At 48.6% G+C, this 13,421-nt stretch overlaps 1 protein-coding gene across 2 annotated transcripts in view; it reads right to left on the bottom strand.

Annotated features, from left to right (window-relative positions):
- Positions 1 to 13,421, bottom strand: part of Dachs (unconventional myosin-IXb-like dachs) — a 94,037-nt gene that overhangs the window by 7,736 nt on the left and 72,880 nt on the right. For both annotated transcript variants that reach the window (XM_076784164.1, XM_076784165.1), the window contains 2 exons: positions 4,191 to 4,547; positions 2,474 to 2,760 (listed from right to left, as the gene is read on the bottom strand). In XM_076784164.1, coding sequence (XP_076640279.1) covers positions 2,474 to 2,760; positions 4,191 to 4,547 — 644 coding nt within the window. The remainder of the gene's footprint in view (positions 1 to 2,473; positions 2,761 to 4,190; positions 4,548 to 13,421) is intronic.

Below are 13,421 nucleotides of genomic sequence, written 5' to 3'. Positions count from 1 at the left end.
AATCTTCTTTGATCAGAGTGGACACGCGTCGAGGCCATCGCTACCGATAGTGCACCTAACGCGTTAGAAAAGGAGAACCGAAGCGGAAAAGAGACGGGGCCCGGAGAAGGTCGAAGGAAAAAGAAATACAAGGAGACAGAGCGGTGGAGGCGAGGGAGTGGAAACAGGAATGGTAAACTTGACAGAAGAAAAACACGGATGGAGACAGGGACGAACGAGAAATCGATCTACGCAGCTGCGCGTATCCGTGTCCGAAGATCGATGTTACGTGGCCGGAAGGGAGGAACGGAGTCGATCGATTGGCGAGAAAAATTACGATTTCGATAACGCGATCTTATCTAATCCGTAGTCTGTTTCCTTTCGAGACTCCGCGTCGTTCAATGGCGTCCGTTGGCCCGTCATTAAAAACGGGACACTCGGGTCGCGCGGAAAATACCGCGCTGAAACTCCGTAACGGGTTCCCCCGTCGAAACTAATTGCTCCAGCTGATTCAAGGACGGAAACGAGTCCCTTTTTGCGTCCATCAGGATTGTTCGCGTAGCCCGATCCAATCAAGCCAGCGCGATATCTGTCCGCGGTCACCCGGAGACTATCGACTTTTTCACCCGAGGCGTTCCCTTTCTTCTCGTCTCGGTTTCCCCTCGTTTAAACTACCTATTGAGAAACTCCTGATTTCTCCGTCAGCTTCGAAGCCGAGTGTCTCCTGGCTAAAAGGGGGAGAATTTTCGCTGGCTCTTCGCGTTCCTCGTTCGGCGAGGCCTCGTTAAATCCGACAACCGAGCGTACTTACCTTGAAAGACGAACACCAGTAATCGACGCGGAACGAGGGAAAAAGAAACTTCAATCGCTCTTAATCGGCTTCGATAGCGTCCGACGCGTCTCCTTTCACCCGGGATTTCGTGTACGATTCAAGGACAAAAGTTTTAACGATTCTTAATTGTCGCTTTGATACCCGTCCGGGGGCACGTACTCTGCCTCGAGATCGCGATTCAGATTCGAAAAGTCCCGGGCACGCCGTATTCCGGGATCGATCGTGAACCAGAGCCTGACGAACGGCTACCGGAGAACCGGAAAAGAGGCACGCGTTACGGTATGCCGGAAAGAAATTAAAACGCAGAACACGATAATGGAATGCGAGCGTGCCACCTGCGAGCGACGCCACGCGAACCGAAGAGACAGGGTGAATTCTTAATGGCTCGGTTCAAGAAAATACTCTCGATGCAATAGCAATAAGCTGAAACGTACGAGGAAACCCTAGAGGGGAGTTACCAAAATGTAAAAATGGACCATGGCGATGAATAAAAAATTTACAAATACCTTGTGTTCGTTGTATAAGCCACAGTCGAGACAATGATGGACTTCGCGTTTTTCTAGTACTCCTCCGCAACTTTCACTATCCCACAATTTTATATATACCGGATTATGTTTTCCACGCATGCTTCGTTGCAGTGAAAGCAAACCGTGTTTGTAATATTTTTCTTTCCGTGCATCGTTTGTGTACAAAAGGAACTCCAACCCATAAGTAAATACTGTGTTCACGATGGTGAGATAAGAAACGGCCATTACGGAGGTTCAACTACGCATTCTGGTTGTCGAGCACGCGAAGAGGCCCTCGACTTTTTAACTTGTTCGATAGGCTCGAAGTTTCGAGCTGGAAAGTTCCCTGATTATCTTTCGCCCTGTACTTTGCTTCTCTCGACCGCTTGTATATACTGCAGCTAATTATGTCGTCTATCGCGAGTCCAATCGAGAATCGTTCGCCTACCACGAACGCAATTACGTCTCCTATTAGGATTGCCATTGACGCGTCCAGGGGGGGGAGGGAAAAATCGCGTCCCTCGATTATCCATTGTCGAATCCAACGAGGCAAAAACCGTCGACGAGTCGCGTCTTAATTTATCGTTCGGAGGTGTCTCCGTTAAATACCGCGTCGGACGTATCTCGCGCGGAAATCTCGAATCGTCCGGGCTCGTGGCAAATCGGGCATTCATCTCAATTAGAAGCCCCGCGAAACTTATCGTGTCCGCGCGAGGCGTCGAGCTACACGCTCCGCGTCACTATCGAGGCCTCGAGTGATTGATGCGCCCGACGATTTAACGCAGAGACGATCGAGGAACGCGGACGGCTCGATCCCAGCGAAATTTCACGGGGACACGGAACTCGCGATCGTCCCCCGTCCCCGCTTGAAAGCATTTCCTGGTCGCCCCGATCTTCCTCCCCCTCTCGAGACGCGTCGAGCTTTCGCGGTTCCCCAAGTTTCTCCGCAAAATTATCTAGTTTCCGAGACGTCTGCGGATTAACGGCGCCTCGACAGCTTCGATGTCATTTATTAGGTCTACAAACGTACTCTCCGCATCGAATCGCCTGTAATACTTATGTGTACGCTCGACGAAGGATCTGTGAATTCTGGGAGATCGATAGAAGAATCTTCTGCGCGGAAATTCGTGTTGTTTAAAATGAATATGGTACTCACGTGGTACTGTTTGGCGCAAAATCGAGCTTGCAGGCACTTGAGGACCGCGTCCTCCGTGAGGGGGCCTGGTAGATGAATGAGGTCGTCCAAGGCCGTGGAGCTGGCGGGCCCGGAAGTGGCCGTGGTGCCTTTCGGGAGACATCGATGCTGGCCCTGGTTGCTTTTCGCGTTCTTCACGTCGGCGATGATACTGGAGATCGGCGGGGATCGCAAACAGCCCAGAGCCGTCACGCACGACACTATCCCGTCGTCAGGGATCCCATTATGGCGCTTCGGGGAATCCAAATCTGCGCAGAAAACCCGTTCCCGTGTACTTCCACGTCCGCAAAATATTCCCGGGTAATTTTCCGCGGTTCGAAAAAATAGACGATTAAAGGATAACGGCTGTCTCGAGCGAATTGAAAGGGAACCGCGGTTGGACTACACGCGCGAGCAATTCGACCGGTCGAAATGCTGAGCGCGGCTCGATTAACTGGAAGGAATTAGAGATCAGACAGAGCGTATCGAGGGAACGAACCGCTTTGGCTGCTCGCAAATAATTTTATTCCCCTGCCGTCCGCGGAATAGCACGGGGTGATCCGACCTAGAGCGAGCTACGAATCGTTCGCTGAATATTTTTCCCCTTTCTCTCGAAATTCATATAAATGTAAATGCTTCCGTTGCATAGATAAATGGAAAAACTAGGTAATCTAGTTTGGGCAAGCATACGTTTATGTAGATAAAAAAAAAAAAACGTAATCGTTTCGATTTTTGATGGTCCTCGACCCTCGTGATATCGGTAAATGTCTCGAGGTTTTTTCAATTTTCAAACGTTCGTAAATCCATCTATGAAAATACGCTGGTGCAACTGGAAAATTACTAAAACGTTTCTTTTTCAGGTTTTTATATAGTTCCTGGACTAGACTAAATAAAAGCAACGATAAATACTCGAGCAAAAATGGTAAATAAATCATAAAACGTTTGGGAACATGAAAGGGAGTAGGGGAAATAGCCGCTGCGTAAACAGCCGTGTTTGCCGTTCCGATGATTTTGCGGAGAAATCGCTCGCCCGGTCCCGGTTATTTAAAATATCATTCACGGTCGAAAGCCCTGCCGCCGCCCTTCCGCGCGGTCACCGTTTCCTGAAACGCGCGGCGTATCGCGAATTAACGCCGCAATGACGATATTACGCGTCGTTTAAATATTAACAACCTCGACCGTGCTAGACGGATGTTCGCCGTACACGTGGATCTACGGGGTGGTACGGTTTAATTCGCGGTAATCGCACTTCACGTGTCGTCGATTAAAAACTCTTCTCCGACGGTGTTCCCCGTTAATTCGCGAAAAACGGTTCGAAAAGTTCAGAAGCGGATATTGCATTCAATTTGGAGCTCGATACGCTGTTATCATTTACAGCTTTCGAATATTATCGACAATAATAGCCACTAAGTTTAAGGCCCAATATAGACGAGCACCATCGTACGTCTGTCTCGTTTATATAAAACGCCAGAAAGGGTTGAACAGACCCAAACGGTGGTTGGGATCGAAAGTAATTTGCATGGAAAAGGGCCCAGCGTAAAGCCACGTTCGCGCCGTTGGTGTTTCTGTAAATCGTAGGCATCGTTGGCGAACGCGTGAGCGTGGCTTACCGCTGTCGTGGCCCGTTCTCGGCCACCCCCGTGTCTCCGATGTCTCGGGCACCCCTGTACGCAAGGTGTATGTGTCGCAGCATACTGACCAGATATTAAATTATTAGCTGCGGTCGAGTTGTGGCTGAGCGTGTTCGCGCCGGCGTGATTCACGTGCGGATGAACGATCGCGGATGCCGTCAACGTGTGCCCCGAAGGATGACCGAGGCCGTGGGGCAACGTGTTGGCGAGCGGCAGCGTGGTCCTGGGCGGCACGGCGGGCGCGGGGGAGGACGGCACGCCACCCTTTTCCGGGCTCTTCGACAGGGGCGCCGACGAGCCGCCGTTCTGCCCTGAATTGTTCGGCGGCTGGCTGACGTGCAGCCGGTTCCTTAGGGTCACCAGCTCCGTGCTCAGGCTCCTCAGACGCTGCTGTAAGTGCACGGCTTCGTTCGAGGACGAGGCATCTGGAAAAGGCAAACGGATGCGTGAGCTGGGTACCTGGACAACCAAAACTTCCAACTAGTCGGATAGAAAACACGATGGCTATATTTTCCGATTCCCTACGATGCTCGAACATTTAACCAAAATAGTCGCTAAGTTCCTCGAAAACCGGGGTACCTGGACACCCAAACTTCGAACTAGTTGGATAGAAAACAATGATGGCCCTAATTTTTCCCCCGATTCCCTACGATGCTCGAACATTTAACCAAAATAGTCGCTAAGTTCCTCGAAAACCGGGGTACCTGGACACCCAAACTTCGAACTAGTTGGATAGAAAACAATGATGGCCCTAATTTTTTCCCCGATTCCATACGATGCACCGTGTACTATCTTTTGGGATTTTAGCAAGAACACGCGTTGCAATGCAGATTTATTTTAAGACCAGCACCCCCGCATCCCTTTCGTGAGAAAATCGTTTTAGCCCTCGAGTCTGCGATATTGCTATAATTTATTTCTGCTTCCAATTTCTGTCGAGCATTTAATCTCTTAAAAATCGACAATGCTTTCGAATTATTTTACTACATAATTCCTCAAACGAAGGACTGTACGTGCCCGATGAGGTATCGTCGGGTAAAAGGGTTGTAAAAGCTATTGTAATCGAATATACCCTTCGCTCGAAGTGGCATTAAAAGGGCGACCGGTAGATAAAAGAAAAGATACAGCAGGTAGTCTCTACCCGGCGTTCCCGCAGCTTCCTACTCGCCTTGAGTTGCCGTTACGTTTCGTGCTATTGTCACACTGTATGGGATTTCATATTGAAAATACTCGGTCGAACTGCTATAATCTCTTTAAGAGCCCTGGCTGGGGTCAGAGTCAGCGCCATTTAAACAGCACTCCTTGGAAGGGACTACTTTACTACACCTAAACCCTTCTCAAGCTTCAACATTAGATATCTTCCAACCGAAACATCAATATCAAAACCGTATATAAATTTCTTCAGAACTTTCAGAACAACCAGGGGATGTTAATAATGATAAACAAGCGATTGTCGCGTAGGGAAGCGTTTGACAAAGCTCACAAGGAAAAAAGTGAGTCCGTTAGGAGAGATATTTCATCGAAAAATCGTTCTGGCTTTGGCGGAGTGATGTTTGGTCACGCAACACGGGCCAATTCGCGGGCAAACGAACTCCCTGTGTGCGCGAGTTCGCGACGATAAAAGGGTTATCGCGCGTTTCGCGAGCCAGGGCAAACAGTGCATCGGAAATTCGGCGGGGCCTCGTTTTCTAAATGAATTATTTCTACGGCGCAGAAGGGGACGGCGGCCAGTGCAAATTGTCGGCCCGGCGCGGACGACGGCTGAATTTTCCAACGTGTCCACATTATAGGCAATTTAGCCGGCCGCTAAGGGCGCAACGAACGAGGCGTTTCGTTAATAGCGGCTGCACGGAAAATTACTCCGCGGAAGGCTTTCCACGGACGACGGGGAAACGCCATGAATATTTCACCGGAGAATTGCAGCACGACGCACCACGATCCTCAAAAACGACGCTTTACCGCCGTTAATGACGCTCGACCGTTTACTTATTTACCCCTTTCGCGATTAACGAGTCCATCGAAAAGTACGTCCTAGATATTTCAACAAGTTTCGTATACTCTTAGCGCTCTTTTAGTGATTCTTTTGTCTCTATTTCGACCGACAGACGCAGCGTCGAAGATTGGAAAGAAACAATTTCCTCCAAGGGAAAATCTTCCAATTGGCCATCTCGTCGGTTATTAGGATCCTCGAGTTTCTTTCGAGGAATTCGCTCTGTTTTACGAGCGACGGTCAACCGAAAGCTTTCGATCGGGGGCGTCTTGGAGCCGGGCGGCGTGCCGTCCGTCAGTCGCGGCGTCGTAAATTCGCTGTACAGAAAATCCACGGTTCGACTGCTCGTGGATCGACGTAAACGCTGAAACGCGCTTGTTCGACAACGGCCACACCAGTTCAACTGGTTTCACGGAATATGGGACACGAGCGAACGGCCGGTTCCGTGGTTCACGGTACGCAGATACGCGGTCGGTTTGTCACAGCGAACGGACGTGTTCGTTTTTTAAATGTTCTGATTAGAAACCAGTATATCCCGTCCTGCGGAGAAACAGCCCCGACCGATAGCGCTAATCTGACCGGATTGTCGGTCCCGTAGATGGAAAATTCTGATAGGTCGACGTGCCACCGTCCCGAGGAACCGCGAGACAATATTCCGATTGATATCCGACCGCCGATTCGTATCGGTCCAGGCGACGCTGACGTCGCTGGAAAATTAAATTCCAACGACGATAAGGATCGACTCCGGCTAGACCCCCGATCGAAAGATTAGACCACAAAATAATAAATCAAATTGGTCCACGAAAATACTCTAACCACCGTGACTCGACTGAGCACTACTCAACGCGTACGATGTAAAATATGAAATTATCGCTCCGTTTTGGTTGCCTACGTAAGAGTCAAGAGCTAATAGTCTAATAACCCCAACGGCAAAAAGGGAAATACATAAATCTGAAAGTCTGAAGACGTTGCACAACAGGTGTCGTCGACTGTAGACGGTGTCAGCGTCGAGCGCGTCCTTCGCAAGTTCTACGTCGATCTCGCGTAAAAAAAAGGGAAACACCTGTCGATTTAACGTCGCCAGGTTAGACCTCGGAGGGGCACATCTGTCACTCGGCTGTCGGCCGATCGCTGGCGACGCTCGCGACGGTTCGACGCGAACCGCGTCGTCGGGGAATCCCCGAGCTCGTTTTCGCGCGATCCAAGGTTCCTCTCGGCTATTGTAGCCAAGATTAACGGTACCCGGCGAACGACAGTGCCAACAGAGCGCCGCGCATGTTAGGAATACCGGAGGACGAATGGTCAGAAAGAAGAGCAATCTCCGCGGGACGAAAAAAAACCACCGACTTTATTCCCTCTCGAAACCGACCAACGACTTGCTCCATTTTTTCGCCCGGGGAAAGTCGGACGCGGGAGCCCAAACAGACTGGAAAGAACAAGTATTCGTTCTTCTTGTTTCTTTGCCGCGAGAGCGGAAGCATTACGCCGGGGAAAACTTATCCGCGAGGAACAAAGGAACGCGTCTCGAACGCGGGGCTAAGAAAGTGCGGGAGCGCCGAGTTCCTGGAAAATAATCACCCCCTTTTCCACGACGGTTGACCGAGAAGCCCGGATTCGCGAGCAACCGCGCGAAAATCACCGCCAACGTACACACCGACCCTTTTTCTTTCCTCTCGATCTCCCCCTCATTCACCAGCCGCGCGATCGGCCATTTTCATTCATCCTCGCCCGGTTCCCGTTCTCCGCAGGGCCGTACCGTCGCCTGGATGCAACGGGTGCTAATTATTTTTACGTAAATTAAAACGCTAATACGGTTTGCATTCATTCCTCGGACGATGAAAATTTTCTCTCGAATATAAACCGTACGAAATTTTTGCGAGGCACTATATTTTACCTGCCTTACCCTTGTGATCGAATCAAATATATAATGATTCTTGGCGGAAGCGGGAAATTATCCGAGCAGCAAGTGCCTTAGGTACGTCTTTGAGTCTTCGAATGCGACCGCGACGAAACGGTTACGACACTGGTTACCAAACTCCAGGCTCGTTAGCGTGGCCAGAATTTGACGGGCAAACCTTGACTTTGACCAGAGAAGTGACGCGCGACAGGTTCCACGACTGCAGTCAACACCGTATCGGTAGCTCGGCGACTATGGTCGTTCGTCCAAGTTGGACTTTCGAGGATCGTTTCGCTTCTTGGGAAACACCGGAAAGCTCTGTCACCTGCTTCCCTAGCCACGATACAAGTTTCCTGGGAGATCCAATCGACTACAGATATCTTTTGTATTATAAAAAAATTAGTTTCTAAAATTAAGGAGTCAGGAAACATCCCTCGAACGGCCTCCATTTACGATTATAAGACGAAGCTGGGTCAGTTCCAGGCTGGCCTGTGGCTGGTATTTTTGTTTGCATCCATTCCGCGCGTATTGTCGGGCAAACATTATTATCGAATGCCGAAACGATCCCACGTTTGAGAATCGAGAACGCGCCGAGTCGCCCCGAGACAACACGGTCGTGTAAATAATGCAGTACGCGTACACCGATCCGCGTGCCGCTGTTAAATAACTTATTTCCAAGTCCCAGAACCTGTTATGTAACTAATCTCGTATCCGGAAGTTGGTCGCGCGGTAACGAAACCAGTCGTATGGGCAATACGAGAGTGAGACGTTCGGTCGAAGGGAAAAACGCTCGATAAAAGGGAAAAGAACTGTGGGAGACGGTGGGAGAAAGTGCCTGTCAAACGGAGGAAGCACAGAATCGCTCCAAAACCCTTCGAACCCAATCCGATACCGCAATCAAACATAATTAATTCCAATTTAATCTTACGAGATGCAAGCTACGATTATTTATTTATTCAATCAACAGAAAGCCCATGATAATCAAAAATTGTATAGTTTTTGAACGATGCAATAGTCCCCGTAACAAAATCCAAGCTAGTAGAACAAGAGTTCGCGATTAGACAAAGACGTGAGAATCTAATCAAATTTTCGACGTATTAATTTTGGTATCCGAGTCCCCATGCGTGACACAATTAAGATCCATAATACGAAACTTTTCACGAGTGTTTTGCATAAATGCGATCCGCGAAGTTGTTGGAGCGGTCCTCGCTTTTAAATAGCCGAATAGACGTTCGTTAAGAAGTTCGCGGTTGATTCTTACTCCGTGGAAGAGAAACGAGACTAAAGCGAGGACAGTTTCGTGGAGGAGGGAAACAGGAAGGAGACGCCGGGCCAAAGAGGGACGGAGTTGGAGGGGGCGAAGTTCGACGCGAAAGAGAAGAGAGGAAGGAGGGCGTGGAACGAGGGTCGTATATCACAATGAGGTAAAAGTTTAGTGGCCCGTTTTGCAGGGGCAAATGCATCCCGATTCACGAAACCCTACAGCGAGAGAACACTTTCGATCGCACGATCGAAACCCGCTGGAGCCTGAAACCGATACGAACGGTCTTTATTCGTCCAAGGATGCATTGTTTAATTTTCGCGGTTCGAGTGGCGCGAATGCTCGCGATAAAAATTTCTACATCCGTGCTCGATACTTTGCAAACATTACACGCCCGTGCCGTTAATTGGAGTGGATGTATCGGTGCCTCGGTACCGTCGAAAATATTATATGAAATCGCGAATGGCGCGCGTCTGCGTTTACCCGATGCGCTCGGGTCGGTCGACGAGTCGAGCTTTCATGAAAAATTAGTCGAATTCCGGGACCGGCTCTCGAAAAAGGCAATCAATTCGCGAAGCGCCATCGGCCGAAAAAAGGGTTCGAAATTGTCGAAACCGTAGTAGCCTACGCTTCGACGCGGTACAACGTACTTTATTCTACCGAACGAACATTTTCTGTTACGTCTACGCGAGACTAATATCTCTTCCGACTTGCACAGTCAACGGCTGGAATCGATATGACTACAGACGATAAACTACTCTCGCTCGGGAATTTACAATACGCTCGATTCTCTTTCTACACGGCGGGTACGTTCCAAAGAACACCGTGTAACCGATTTGTCACACTCAGCCTTCCGAGAAAACATACGACGACACTCGATGCAACATCGAGAGGCCGGGCCACGCAACCTATCGTCGGGGGAAAAAATATCCTTTTTCCCTGAGTTTCGGTAACTGCGGTTTCAATTCCTCGTATACGAAGTATCAATGTTGTTTCTAACAAAATGTTTCTCCGTGTATTCCAGTCCCGACGGTTGCTTTTATTTTCACAAACGATTATAAAAGTCCAAGCGTCTCCGTGCCGGCTTCGAGTAAAAATATCATCGACTTATTTGCTTTTCCAATCGAAACAAAAATATTTTTCGTATTATAGAAACACGGTGAACGCGCGGGAAAAACATTGGACAGGTGGCTGGCGCCGTTTATTCGAAATTAAATTGGCTGAAGGATCGGCACGCGGTTCCGGTGGAAAGAAACCGAACCGTCCTCCCTCTCGAATCGAAACCGTGCAAAAAAAAAAGTAAAGCGAACGTATTTTGAAAACAAACACGCTCCGAGGGACGAGCACTTCCTGCTGCGTTGCAATTGAAAATGTAATATGGTAATTTAAATAAATGAGTTGCGAGAAAGGGTGGAACGAACGATGAAACGAGTCTCGTAGCCGGGGCGACGATGATTAATTATTCCCGGCACTTTCGATGGACTGTCGCGAGCCCGCGATCGGGAGTAGCACGAGATAACCATGGGATAAATCGTGAGGAGAGCCATGGGAGAATCGAGCCAAGGACCAGGAGAGACAAACGAAAAGGAGGCGAAGGCTCGGGGCAGGTATACGCTGCTCGGCGAGCAGGTCCTACTGCGGCGGAATTAAAGCGAACAGGTACCTTCGGGGCTGAACGCTCCTTCCGAGAAAACAGGTTCTTTTTCGTCTTCTTCTTCTTCTCACGGGATCGCGCGTCCACACCCCATTCGCATTAACTCCCGAGGAGAGAAAGGGGCCCGAATGCTTGCCGAAGCTTGTGATTTTTAAGGGGGCAGGCCTTCGATGAGGTCCTTCGGCCCCGACGGGACTGTTACGAGATAGCGGAGACGCGAGCTGAATTGCTTAACGTCCTCCGGCTTCCTTTTTTACACGATAGTCGACAAATTGCAGCCCTGCATAATTACCGAGAAAACATTCCAACCGACCAGATTCCCTCCTCTCTACACCTCTTGCTCGTTACTTACATAAACCAAACATATTCTCAGTTATCGTGGAAACCGATTAAAATTTTATACTTTTACCAATGGAATCTTGACGCTAAAAAAATAAACGAAACTTCGAAAAATCCGATGTTTCTTGGCTAGTACGAGTACGATTATTTTACGGGAAGGTGTTTGGTTTTCATAGTCGAGGAATCGTGCCAGAACGTGAAGGGATGGCGACCGGAGGGTGGATCTATACGCTCGCACGCGAGAAGGGAGGACTGTCGCTTTTATTCGCGACAAGGGAGACATAATGTACCTGTTCGAGGATCTTCTCGTTATCGTGGCGTATTTAAATTCTCGTTGCGTCCGCCGCGGGGAATCGATCCTCCTCGCGGCGGCTTTTCTCCGCTCGAAGACGCTTCGCATGCACACGGACCGAAGGATTCTTCGGGAGGAACGATCGGCGACACTCGCGGGAGAAATAAGTGGAACGAGGCTCCGAGCGTACCGCGAGAGACTAAAAAGTAGCAGAGAAAAGCAACGAACAAGTCCAACTGTCGAGTATTCGTTAAGAATTGTCGACGAGATAGAATTTACTTCTTTTTTCCACGCGTCTATTATTTGAATTAACTTGAATTTAATACCAACCGTGCTTCATAGTTAATCTTCAACATTTAATATCATTTCTGGTATCGACTCGAAATCGTGTCTTCGCTCGCTTTCAAGTAGATTAAATTTTGACTCGCCAGACAGGGTTTTCGAGAGAACTTCGATGATCTTGTACATCTTGTTGATTAACGGTTTTTTAATACACCAACGTCGTGCAATCTTCTCGACACCAGCAACCAACATTGGGCAATAATTTCTTGTAAATCACTTGCGATATTCGCAGCCTTCTTTTTTGGAGTCTGCGATTAATTCGCGTTTAACGAGGCGATCAATTCTTTCGGCTACCCGGGCGATTTTCTACGCCGTATTTTGCACTATAATTCCAGCAAATTCGTGTGAAAATTTTCTTTGAACGTATGATTTAATATCGTACTAATTTTCCAGACGGACGTGAGTTGCGTGTAACATTATTTCGAAATTGAAGAAACGCCATTTCAAAATGATTCATTAGCGGTAATTGTCATTAACGTAAATAATAACATCGCAAATATTATGAGCCATGCAATGCGCCTGTAATCGTATCCAAGCCTCAGGAAACCGAGCATCGACAGGAAAATATTCATTATTACCGAGGTAAATAATAATATTTGAGGGAAGCATTCGATTGCCAACTCGACGTTATTCCGCCTTGCGCAATTGGATCTATACGGTGAAAAAGGGGTCAGAGAATCCAGGACGCGGAACAATATACAGTATATAGTAACGATTATATAATAGATCTTGTCTATAGGAAGTCCTGCACACGTGTGTCGATTAATTTTGCATTTACGTGTCTGTTCTAGCTGTACAAGTTTGTAAAAAAAAGGTAGCGGCCGTTAAATTTTATTATTCGATAATAATAATCGGTAGAATACTGCTCGTTAAGATTCTTTGTGTAGATTTATTCAGCGTGAAACGACGTTTACGGTGAAAATAGCGGGAGACTCGAAACGGAAAATATGTAAAGCGTGCGCCGAAAGAGCGAAACGAGTGGTCCAAAGTGGCGAGAGAAAGAAGCAACGAAGCAAGGACTATCTTAAGCACGCCTGTTCGGCACGAGTAGCCAGATAAGGAGGAAGACGAATCGATCGGACAAGATATTCCGCATTCCTTCGTACGCCTCGCGATTACCCGATCGCGACGAAAGCCACCGGGTGATTATTTTACCCGTGTATGATTTAATACACCGAATAACGCGCGTATTCCATTTTTCTGGACGTGGACGCGCGCTCTTGTTACTCACAGGTCGGTTCAACCCTTAAAAATGGCGAGAAACGACCCTTTCTTGCGAGGCGTTCGTTGGATATTCGCGCGGGTTTTTGCTATTGCAGAGATGGAAGGCCAAGACGCACGAGTACTCGAAACGAGGCAGAAGACACGGCCACAAATTTTCGCGGACACGCTGGAAACCTAACCGAACACAGCTTTGTCCGTGCATTATCTCACGCGAAACGATGACGTCGGGCCAAGGGGAATGCGTGTACCTTCCGAGAAGTCGAAGAAAGTCGACGATCCGCGTCGATGGCTACCTTTTTCACG

This window comes from Colletes latitarsis, chromosome 2 (assembly GCF_051014445.1).
Source record: "Colletes latitarsis isolate SP2378_abdomen chromosome 2, iyColLati1, whole genome shotgun sequence".
NCBI lineage: Eukaryota > Metazoa > Arthropoda > Insecta > Hymenoptera > Colletidae > Colletes > Colletes latitarsis.
The sequence above is the reverse complement of the archived record's forward strand: the minus strand, read 5'-3'. Positions and strand labels throughout refer to the sequence as shown.